Consider the following 12,556-nt stretch of genomic DNA (forward strand, 5'->3'; position numbering starts at 1 on the left):
GTTCACTACAGAGAATTATACATAGCATTTCTCCACATAGGAATACATTTAATTAGATCTTATTGAAGCCCTTAAAGAGGCAAATTTAAAAATTATGAGTTTTCTTTCTTTCCCCTCTGTTTCTTATTTACCTTTTCATGTTTCTCTTGATTTTTGTGGTTGGATATCAAACTTTCCATTTAGTACTGGTCTTTTCTGTGCAAATACTTGGAAATCTTCAATTTTGTTGAATGCCCATTCTTTTCCCTGGAAGTATATGGTTAGTTTTGAAGGGTAGTTTATCCGTGGTTGTAGGCCCAGTTCTCTTGCCTTTCTGAATATCATATTCCAAGCCTTGAAGTCTTTTAGCGTAGAGGCTGCCAGATCCTGTGTGATCCTAATTGGTGCTCCTTGATATTTGAATTGTCTCTTTCTGGCTTCTTGTAAGATTTTTCTTTTTCTTGGAAGCTCTTGAATTTGGCTATTATATTCTTGGGGGTTGTCGTTTCTGGGTGTAGTGTAGGAGGTGATCTATGGATCCTTTCAATGTCTATATTGCCCTCTTGTTGTAGCACTTCAGGGCAATTTTGCTGAATAATTTCCTTTAGTATGGAGTCCAATTCTATTAATTTCTGCTTTTTCAGGAAGACCAATGATTCTCAAATTGTCTCTTCTAGCCCTGTTTTCTTGATCTGTCAATTTCTCATTGAGATATTTTATGTTTCCTTCTATTTTATCAGTCTTTTGACCTTATTTTATTTGTTCTTGCTGTCTTGAGAGATCATTAGCTTCTAATTGCTCAATTCTAACCTTTAGGGACTGGTTTTCGGTTATAATCTTTTGGTTTTCCTTTTCAATCTGGTCATTGCTGGTCTTCAGTTGACTTGCCTCACTTTCCAATTGTGAAATTCTGCCTTTTAAACTGTTATTTTCTTGCCAGATCTCTTCCATCTTTCTCATCATCTCAGATTTGAACTCTTCAATAGCTTGTGACCAGTTTTCATTATTTTAGGAAGGTTTGGATGTGATTACTTGTTTGTTCTCCTCTGCTGTTTGCTCTGCTGTCTGGACTTTCTCTGTGTAGACAGATTTCTTCTTGATGATCTTTCTCTTTTGGGGTTCTTGAGAATGGCTTGCCATTTTTAGCCCTGCGCCCTCTCAGGTTTTTCCTCACACCCAGAATCTGTTTGCGTTCTTCAGGCTCCTGAAGTCTCAGATCTCATTGTTCTCAGGGTCAAGCCTCCTGGTGGCCCCTTTGTTTGTTCCTCTGTCTGAAGCCCCTTTAGTAGTTTCAGGGCGCTGTTTCCACAGTCGTGCACCCCTCTGCACTGGGTCCTCACTCAAGGTCCACTCCTGTGCTCAGGATCTGAGTCCGCTCCTGCACTCGGGATCTGTGGACTCAAGAGCCTGCGCTTGCGCCTGCGCTCAGGGTCTGCGTTCAAGTCTGCACACGTTCTTTAGCCTCTTGGGGTCTTAAGTCTTGCTGCTCTCAGGAACAGGCCCTGGTGACCCCAGGTAGCTGCCAAGCACTTAATGGGTACCCCAAGCTTGCTCTAGCTCGTGTGCGCTGGCTTTGGCATTGTAGGTGGTGTGGGGTGGGGGAGGGGCTTCTTCCTCTCGCATTTTAGTGAGAGTTGTTTCACCCCCTTATAGCATGGAAATGCCCCAATTCCACATACCTTCAATGCTGCGCCCTGTTGTGGAGTCCCTTCGTTCCTCTGGATTTGTTTTTTTTTTTTTTTTTTTTTTTTAAATTTTTTTTTTATTTTAAACCCTTAACTTCTATGTATTGACTTATAGGTGGAAGATTGGTAAGGGTAGGCAATGGGGGTCAAGTGACTTGCCCAGGGTCACACAGCTGGGAAGTGGCTGAGGCCGGGTTTGAACCTAGGACCTCCCGTCTCTAGGCCTGGCTCTCAATCCACTGAGCTACCCAGCTGCCCCCCTCTGGATTTGTTTTTATGTCTTTTTGAGGAGTCCTATATGTTTTGGTTAGGAGAGGTTATGCAGCTGCTTTTTACTCAGCCACCATCTTAACCAGAAAAAAACCTCCTTTCTGAGATGATTTTTTAAAAGCATAAATCATAGATAACTCCTGAAGTTTCCCCTTAAAGGTAAAAAGGAATTTTAAAAAAGAATTCTGTGGATGATGGTTTCTTCTTGCTTAGTTGCCTAGGCAGTGCAGTATGAGGAAATGCTTGTACTATTGTACTAAAATGAATCATTTTTAAAAGGCTTAGTCCTTTTCTAGCTTGTGGTGGTGTGTGTATGTGTATGTGGGTGCACACACATGTGCAAATAAGCACAAATTCTCCGTAAAAATGACTAAGCCAATACATTATGCTTTAAGGATGTTATAAAAATGTTTGGGACTAAATTTTCTTTCCCTCTAAATGCTGAGTATTACAATTTTTCTTTTCTTTCTTTCCAGCTCCCTTGCATTCTCAGGGGGTGGATTTTTTTTTTCTGTGTCTTATTTTTAAAGAAGTATCATTGGGTTTTCTGTATTGTCTCTTACTTGATGTGACATAACACTGTACTCAGGGCAGGAAGGTAGAGGTGGGAAATCCACAGAGTGTATAGTTAAAAGGTCCCTTCTATGTTCAGAGCACCAGGGTTCTTACAAGGATAAGAGTCATGGAATTCATCCATAGCTTCAGGTTTATGATTGGGTCTAGCCCCTCCTTTACTAGGCAGAGGAGCAATCATTTGGCAAGTTAACTTTTGTTAAGAGTATTGTAGTAGTTCCTTCAGAGCCCAGAAAAGGCCTTTTCCTTTGAGTTCATAATCAGAGTTTCATACCGTTGTATATAGTCTTACTTCCTTCAAGTATATGACAATTTTATTCCCTTGTTATAATAAAACATTAACATGGTATGTTAAAAAAAAAAAGCAACATTATACAGAGCTTACTTTAAGAGTGTTTTTTAAAAGCAGGCTATCATTTCCCTCTTTTTAGGACCTCAGTTTGCCTAATGGTGGAACTCCTGCAGGCACTTCCAGTCCAGCTTCTTCTTCTTCGCTTCTCAACAGACTTCAGCTAGATGATGATCTTGATGGTGAGACCAGAGACCTATTTGTCACTGTTGATGATCCCAAGAAACATGTCTGTACAATGGAGACCTATATCACATATAGGGTCACTACAAAGGTAGGCCTTAGTAATTTAATCATGGATAGGAAAAAGTCATTTGGAAAATGGTGGCTCTTCTTGCTCAGAAAGCCACATATTACAAAGTTAAACCATTTTTTTTACAGAGTTAATGTTATCCTTATTTGATTAGTGTAGTTTAAGATGGAACTGCATAAGTATCTAGGAGTAATGCACTCTCTATTCCATTAAAAAAGAATAGACTTGGGTTCTAGGTCCAAATATGCCATTAACTTGCTATGTGTTCCCGGACAAGACTTTATCTGTGCCTTGATAAAGAATGCTGGATATGAGGTTAAAAGATCGGTAGGGTTCAAAATGTTGGCCCTGCCACTTGCTACCTAATTTTGGACTAGTCCTGAAATCTTCTTGGACATCAGTTTCTCCATCTATAAAATGAGAATATTGGACTGGATGACCTCTAAGGTCCCTTCTATGATCTATAAATTTCCTAAAGTGTTGTCTTAGAATAAAACAAAATAATGAGGAGAAGGTTTTGTATCTCTAAAAGAATGTTTTATTGATATGTCTTTGTTTCATTTGATGGTATTGCTTTTTCTAGTACTGGACTGAGTTAGGGGAGAAGTCATTGAGAAATGACAGGGATATAAAAAATAATTTTTTTATATCACTCAATTTTCCAAGGACTTCCATTGTGGGGAGAAACATTAGAAAAGAGTAAACACAGTCAAGCAAAATAAATAAATGTCTTAGTCATATTTGAGAACACTTGCCTCATTTGGTACCTGTAGTCTGCCATCTTTACTGAGTCTCAGTCCTCTGTAATTATAATTGGTCACTGCATTAATCAGAGTTCTGAAAATCTTTCAATGTTGTTTTCCTTTTCATTATTGTGCTCATGATGGCTATTACCCTCCTGGTTCGGCTTACTTTGCTAGGCATCCATTTACACAAAGGAAGGGTTTGGAATGAAAATATTTTAGAAATGTTTGGAATGAAATAGTTTAGGAAACACTTTTTTCCAGAGCATAATACTTCATTTTTAAAGACAGTCAGCATGCCATAGTGGGAAAATCACTGGTGTCAAAGCCAAAGCACTTGGGTTCTGGGTCCAAATATGCCATTAACTTGCTCTGTGTTCCTGAACAAGACTTTATCTGTGCCTTAATTATCTCATAAGAAGAGATCAGAGGCTAGACCAAATCTGTAGGGTCTTTCCAGATCTTAATGCTTGCGAGATTATGGTTATGTCTCTATACTTACAACTAATGTTTAATTTCTCTGTGCCATATGTGAAGCTTACATTTGTTGTTCAGTTGTTTCAGGATTGTCTGACTCTTTCTGACCCCATTTGGGGCAAAGGCATTGAAGTGATTTGCCATTTCCTTCTCTAGCTCATTTTATAGTTGAGGAAATGGAGATAAAGACAGTTAAATGACTTGACCAGGGTCAAACAGCTCAACTAGTAAGTATGTAGGGCTGTATTTGGACCCAGGTCTTCCTGACTCCAGGCTGGCACTCTATCCACAGTTCTTCAAATCACTGATTATAGTTTGTTAGCCAGTAACTGAGAGGCAGTGTGGAGTAAGGGATAGGGAACAAATCTGGGAACTAGAAAGTCTTTCCTCTGATACCTACAGACTGCGGGGTCATGGGCAAACACTCTCAACATTCTAGGTGATTCTCAATGATTTTAAGTTGAAGAGGCGCTAATGATCTACATTAGTAGAGGGAATTCCCTCACCTGGGCAAGTTTCCCACAGGGTGAAATCACAGAAAGAGTCTCTATCCCTATCTTTAATTTGTTTACTTAAATGAAGCCTTTTTAACCTCATGCATTGCTGTGGTCAAACTAATGGGTCACTTTGTGGCTAACCTTGTGGTTATTGTACACTTCTGAATTTCAGCAAGGCCAGTCTTCATTCAGGAATGTTTTAGCTTAGGGTAAGGTCTGCCAGAGCCTGTTCTCTGAGAGCATAGCCTGTATTAGCTCAAGGTCCTCCGAGTCCTATGATAAACCATCAGAGTAAGATTTTGCTGTAGGTTATGTTGGCAAGAAATCTTTTTAAAGAGTAGACAAGTTTTTTTGCTGTATTTGATGAAATGTAAAGCCTCTTTCCTTTACAGATCATCACTTTGTGCTATAAACACGTTTTGAATAAGGTGGTATGGCGTAAGATCAGTCTTACCTTGCTGATACAATAGGATCATTGTTTCTTTGCCATGATTTTTTTACTTCCTCCCAAGTGATTCCTCTGACCTGTGTGACTTACCTCTGAAAATGCATATTCTTTCTCCTATTTTTACTCAGTCACACAAATATGTACCTCATATTTTTTCCCATTGCTCTCTCTCACTGCCGATGAAGATGGTGCCATTTCGTAAAACAGCAAATAGTGGTTGGTAAAAATCTCTCTCCTGTGTTCTGTCTAGTCTTCTTTCCTAGTTTCCTGCTGGAGATGCTGGACATCTTCACTTTGAAGTCATCTCTACTACCTCAGAATCAACTTGAATAAAGACAAACTGAATTTCTATCTTGATGTTTGCGTCACTTTCCTTTTTTGCTGACATTCTCCATCCCTCTTTCCTTTCCCTTAGTCATTTCTTCCTTCATTCTGTCTTGAATTCATTCTTTTTTTATTCTCTCAGTTTGGGTCCTTGGTTTACGCTTGACCTTTTATGATAGACAGTTAATGGGTCTATCTGTCTCCAGCCTTTTTTCCAGAGTAACTTTTCAAAATACACTTTTTTTGATCTCCTCAGTTCGTTGCTCAAAAATTCATCTCCTCAGAATCAGACCTGGACTCCTTAGTCTAGTTTCAAGAGCTTCTACAATCCGTTCCCCATTTTGTGTATAGTCTTTCTTTCCAGGAACCCCTTTATGTTATAAAGCTTATTTACTCAATGTACCTTGCATTTTTGCCTCTGGACTTTGGCAACAACATTCATCTCTCTATATCTGGATTCTGCTTATCCTTTAAGGCCCAGCTTAAATCTCATCACTTACTTAAACACTTCCTCTATGAACTCCAGTAAAACTTATTATCTGTGCAACTCATTTGAATTTATATCATATGCTACCTGTACTATGTTCATTATTCTCTCTCTGTTTATGCATCTTGCTTTTCCAGCTAGATTGTAAATTTCTTAATGTATGGGAACTGTCATATAGTTAGTCAATAAGCATTTATCTGTGCTAAGCAGGCTCTAGGGATACAAAGAATGCAAAAAACCCCAGCCCCAGACCTCAAGGAATCCACATTCCAATAAAGGAGACAACATATAGATAATTATGTGCATATATGATGTATGCTGGGTAAATGGAAAGATAATCACTGCTGGAAGGAAATAAGAGTCCTGGTGGAAGGAGTACAGGAGTGCCTTCTGCAGAAGATGGAATTTGAATTGATTCTTGAAGGAAGCTAGGGAAGCTAAGAAGCAGAAAGCAGGAATCAGAGCATTTCAAGTATGGGAGACAGCCAGTACAAAGTCAGAGTAGGGAGATGATGAAATATTTTATGCAAGTAACAGCTAGTAAGTCAGAATGGTTGTGGAGAATTGGGGTGAGGGGAGAAGGGCAATAGAATATGAGAAAATTGGAAAGTAGGAATGTTAGTAGTCAATGAAAGATTTTAAAAGTCAGTTGAAGGACTTTATGTTTGATCCTTCAGATTATGGGAAGCCATTGGAGTAAACTAAATAGGGGATGGCATGGGGATCACCTGTGCTTTGGGAAAATTATTTTGGCAGCAGTGTAAAGGATGAATTTTGAGGCGAAGAAAGACTAGAGGCACAGAGACTAAATAGAAGCCTTTCTCTTGAACTTAATAGTTTTAGAGAGATCTGTATCAGGGTGTGACTGTGTAAATGGAGAGAAAGAAAAAATATATATATGTATATAAGAGATGTTGCAAAGGTAGAAATGACAAGACATGACAACAGATTTGATATATAGAATAATTGAGAGTTAAGATTTGAGAATTATACCGAGGTTTCATTCTTGGTGACTGAGATAATAGTGGTACCCAGTGTGGGGAAAGATGCAGGGAAAGAGTCCTATGCTGAGTTAGAGATGCCTGTAGGAGATTCAGTTCTAAACTTATTCTTCACATACCTGAGGGTCTTATACTTAGCATAATTTACTAAGAATTCTAAGAATTCTCTTGAATAGGAATCTTAAGAATGATGTAGAGGGGGCAGCTGGGTAGCTCAGTGGATTGAGAGCCAGGCCTAGAGACTGGAGGTCCTAGGTTCAAATCCGGCCTCAGACACTTCCCAGCTGTGTGACCCTGGGCAAGTCACTTGACCCCCATTGCCTACCCTTACCAATCTTCCACCTATAAGTCAATACACAGAAGTTAAGGGTTTAAAATAAAATAAAAACAAACAAACAAACAAAAAGAATGATGTAGAAACAAGAATATAACTGGGCATACATAAGTTCTTTATTTCAATGATTAAGGTAACAACTTGTGAAGAGAGATTGAAATTGATATGTTTTGAAATTTTTCATGACTGATTTCACATCTTCCTCTTCCTTCTACCTCAACTCTCTCTCTCTGTCTCTCTCTGTCTCTCTGTCTCTGTCTCTCTCCCACTCTCTCCCTCTCTCCTTTAAAATGACTCAGTTTAACTTAGCTATTCTCAATAATATAATAAAAAACAAACCCAAAGGACTCGTGATAAAAAAATGCCATCTGTTTCTACAGAAAGAACTGTCTGAATCCAGACCAAAGCAAACTTTTTTCACTTTCTTAATTTTTTTGTTCGAGTTTTTTTCCACAAAAGGATTAATACGGAAAAATGTTTTACATAATATAACATATAAAATTTATAACAGATTGCTTACTGTCTAAGCAAGAGGGGAAGGGGAAGGGAGGGAAGGAGAGAATTTGAGACTCAAAATTCTTTTTAAAATGTTGGAAACTTTTTATATGTAATTGCGGAAAGAAATTTTTAAAAAGTGACTCAATTTAAAGGACAATCTGAAGATGGGAGTAGGGTTAGCATTCTATAATATATTAAAACCAATGCTTGTCTTTGAGTGTTTCCTTTGTAAATGAACCCAGAGAAGTATGGGAAGAGTTTACTCAGTGCATTTTTTGACTGTCAAAAGACTCTCATTGAAACTTCTCCCACCTTGCCTTGTCTATATAAAACCAGGAATTTCAGGCTGTTCAGTGTGAGCATAATATTGTTGGTTCATAATCATGAGCTATTATTATTTGGAAGAGATAATGCCTGTTATGCCAGGAAAAAAGAAAGCAGGGGGGTAAATGAGCATTCTTGCAAGTAGAGATTATCTCAGGTGTTAGGAGACTGCCAGCTTATTAGCCATCCTTGGCAATGTTGTAATTTTCTTTTGGCACTCTATGAACCTGCGAACTCTTTGTAATGAGAACTATTATAAATATGCAACTTCTATCTTTAACCAAAACAGACCACAGTAGGGGCATAATCAAACCTTCTGGATTTAAAAGTAGCCTGTGCCTTACAAAATCTAACCCCCCCAACAAAAATATGGAATAGAATTTATTCATTTTTAAACTTAAAATTTTTTTGTTATAAACTATATGTATATGGAAAAAGAAAATTGGACATGAAATTACAGATCACTATTATGTTCAGATTACATTTCATTTATTTATTTTTAATTTTTTAGGAAAATTTCCCAAGGTTACATGATTCATGTTCTTTCTCTCCCCCTTGCCCCCCCCCCCGCACCCTCCCTCCCCTGCAGCCAATGCACATTCCACTTTTTACATGTGTTATTGATCAAGACCTATTTCAATATTGTTGATAGTTGCACTGGGGTGGTCATTTAGAGTCTACATCCCAAATGTCTGCATCAACCCATGTGTTCAAGGAGTTGTTTTTCTTCTGTGTTTCTACTCCCACAGTTTTCCCTCTGAATATGAATAGCGTTGTTTCTTATAAGTTTCTCAGAATTGTCCTGGTTCATTGCATTGCTGCTAGTACAGAAGTCCATTACATTTGATTTTACCACAGTGTATCAGTCTCTATGTACAATGCTCTTCTGGTTCTCCTCCTTTTACTCTTCATCAATTCCTGGAGGTCATTCCAGTTCGCACAGAATTCCTCCTGTTTGTTATTCCTTTAAGCACAATAGTATTCTATCACCAAAGATGCCACAATTTGTTCAGCCATTCCCCAATTGAAGGACATACCCTCTTTTTCCAGCCACCACCACAGTTTTTGCCACCATGAAGAACACAGCTATAAATATTTTTGTACATGTCTTTTTCCCTATGATGTCTTTGGGGTATAAATCCAGCAGTGGTATGGCTGGATCAAAAGGCAGTCTTTTAAAACCCTTTGGGCATAGTTCCAGTTGCCATCCAGAATGGTTGGATCACTTCACAACTCTTCTAGCAATGCATTAATGTCCCAATTTTGCCACATCCCCTCCAACATTCATTACTCTCCCTTGTTGTCATTTTAGCCAGTCTGCTAGGTGTGAGGTGGTATCTCAGAATTGTTTTGATTTCCATTTCTCTATAAGAGATTTAGAACACTTTCTCATGGGCTTATTGATAGTTTTGATTTCTTTATCTGAAAATTGTCTATTCATGTCCCTTGCCCATTTATCAATTGGGGAATGCCTCGATTTCTTTGTACAATTGATTTAGGTCCTTATATATTTGAGTAATTAGACCTTTGTCAGAATTTTTTATTATAAAGATTTTTTTCCCAGTTTGTTGATTCCCTTCTAATTTTGGTTGCATTGGTTTTGTTTGTACAAACCCTTTTTAATTTAATGTAATCAAAATTATTTATTTTACATTTTGTAATTTTTTTCTAACTCTTGCTTGGTTTTAAAATCTCCTTTCCCAGAGATCTGACAATATACTATTCTGTGTTCGCCTAATTTACTTGTAGTTTCCTTCTTTATATTCATGTCATTCACCCATTCTGAATTTATCTTGGTGCAGGGTGTGAGATGTTGATCTAGATCCAATCTTTCTCATACCTTTTTCCAATTTTCCCAGCAGTTTTTGTCAAATAGTAGATTTTTGTCCCAAAAGCCAGGCTCTTGGTGTTTATCATAGACTTGCTGAGGTCACTTACCCCAAGATCATCCCTTCTGTCTCTTAGCCAGTACCATATGGTTTTTTTCTTTTTTTAAATTTTTTAAACATTTATTAATATTCATTTTTAACATGGTTACATGATTCATTCTCCTACTTTCCGCTTCATCCCCCCGCTCTTCCCCCACCCATGACCGATGCACATTTCCACTGGTTTTAACATGTGTCATTGATCAAGACCTATTTCCAAATTGTTGATAGTTGCATTGGTGTGGTAGTTTCGAGTCTACATCCCCAATCATGTCCACCTCAATCCATCTGTTCAAGCAGTTGTTTTTCTTATATGTTTCCTCTCCTGCAGTCCTTCCTCTGAATGTGGGTAGCGTTCTTTTCCATGTATCCCTCAGAGATGTCCTGTGTCATTGCATTGCTGCTGGTACAGAAATCCATTACATTCGATTTTACCACAGTGTATCAGTCTCTGTGTACAATGTTCTTTTGGCTCTGCTCCTTTCGCTCTGCAACAGTTCCTGGAGGTCTTTCCAGTTCATATGGAATTCCTCTAGTTTATTATTCCTTTTAGCACAATAGTATTCCATCACCAGCATATACCACAGTTTGTTCAGCCTTTCCCCAATTGAAGGACATACCCTCCTTTTCCAGTTCTTTGCCACCACAAAAAGCGCAGCTATAAATATTTTCTTACAAGTCTGTTTATCTATGATCTCTTTGGGGTACAAACCCAGCAATGGTATGGCTGGATCAAAGGGCAGGCATTCTTTTATAGCCCTTTGAGCATAGCTCCAAATTGCTAGCCAGAATGGTTGGATCAGTTCTCAACTCCACCAGCAATTTGCCACATCCCCTCCAGCATTCATTACTCTCCCCTTCTCTCATTTTAGCCAATCTGCTAGGTGTGAGGTGATACCTCAGAGTTATTTTGATTTGCATTTCTCTAATTAGAGATTTAGAACACTTTCTCATGTGCTTATTGATACTTTTGATTTTTTTGCCTGAAAATTGCCTATTCATGTCTCTTGCCCATTTATCAATTGGGGAATGGCTTGATTTTTTTTATACAATTGATTTAACTCCTTGTATATTTGAGTAATTAGACCCCTGTCAGAGTTTTTTGTTATAAAGATTTTTCCCCAATTTGTTGTTTCCCTTCTGATTTTGACTACATTGTTTTTGTTTGTACAAAACCCTTTTAGCTTAATATAATCAAAACCATTTAATTTACATTTTGTAATTTTCTCTAACTCTTGCTTGGTTTTAAAACCTTTCCTTTCCCAGAGATCTGACAGGTATACTATTCTGTGTTCACTTAACTTGTTTATAGGTTCCCTCTTTATATTCAAGTCATTCACCCATTCTGAATTTATCTTGGTGTAGGGTGTGAGATGTTGATCTAGACCTAATCTCTCCCATATTGTTTTCCAAATTTCCCAGCAGTTTTTGTCAAATAGTGGATTCATGTCCCAAAATTTGGGCTCTTTGGGTTTATCATACACTGTCTTGCTGGTGTCATTAACCCCAAGTCTATTCCACTGATCCTCCCCTCTGTCTCTTAGCCAGTACCATATTGGTTTTTTTTTTTTTAACCCTTGTACTTCGGTGTGTTTTCTCATAGGTGGAAGAGTGGTAAGGGTGGGCAATGGGGGTCAAGTGACTTGCCCAGGGTCACACAGCTGGGAAGTGGCTGAGGCCAGGTTTGAACCTAGGACCTCCTGTCTCTAGGCCTGACTCTCACTCCACTGAGCTACCCAGCTGCCCCCATAACATATTGTTTTGATGACTGCTGCTTTATAGTATAGTTTAATATCTGGTACTGCTAGGCCCCCTTCCTTAACATTTTTTTTTCATTATTTCCCTTGATATTCTTGATCTTACATTATTCCAAATGAAATTTGTTATAGTTTTTCCTAATTCAGTAAAGAAGTTTTTTGGTAATTTGATAGATGTGGCGCTAAATAGGTAAATTAATTTGGGTAGAATGTTCATTTTTATTATGTTAGCTCGTCCTACCCATGAGCAATCAATGGCTTTCCAATTGTTGAGATCCAGTTTTATTTATTTGGAAAGTGTTTTGTAGTCGTTTTCATATAATTGCTGTGTTTGTTTTGGTAGATAGATTCCCAAGTATTTTATATTGTCTAAGGTGATTTTAAATGGTGTTTCTCTTTCAACCTCTTGCTGCTCTAATGTGTTGGAAATATATAGAAATGCTGATGATTTATGTGCATTTATTTTGTATCCTGCAACTTTGCTAAAGTTGTTGATTATTTCTACAAGCTTCTTAGTTGATTCTCTAGGATTTTTTTAAGTATACCACCATATCATCTGCAAAGAGTGATAGCTTAGTCTCCTCATTAACTATTTTGATACCTTCAATTTCTTTTTCTTCTCTAATTGC

The 12,556-nt window shown here is 38.0% G+C and overlaps 1 protein-coding gene across 2 annotated transcripts in view; it reads left to right on the plus strand.

The window, feature by feature from the left end:
- SNX30 (sorting nexin family member 30) overlaps positions 1-12,556 on the plus strand; it is a 201,893-nt gene that overhangs the window by 76,950 nt on the left and 112,387 nt on the right. Inside the window, exon 2 of one of the 2 annotated variants that reach the window (XM_044660509.1) lies at positions 2,939-3,130. The exons of the other annotated variant lie outside the window; for it this stretch is intronic. Coding sequence (XP_044516444.1) covers positions 2,939-3,130 — 192 coding nt within the window. The remainder of the gene's footprint in view (positions 1-2,938; positions 3,131-12,556) is intronic. 2 annotated transcript variants of the gene reach the window in all.

Source organism: Gracilinanus agilis, chromosome 1, assembly GCF_016433145.1.
Source record: "Gracilinanus agilis isolate LMUSP501 chromosome 1, AgileGrace, whole genome shotgun sequence".
NCBI lineage: Eukaryota > Metazoa > Chordata > Mammalia > Didelphimorphia > Didelphidae > Gracilinanus > Gracilinanus agilis.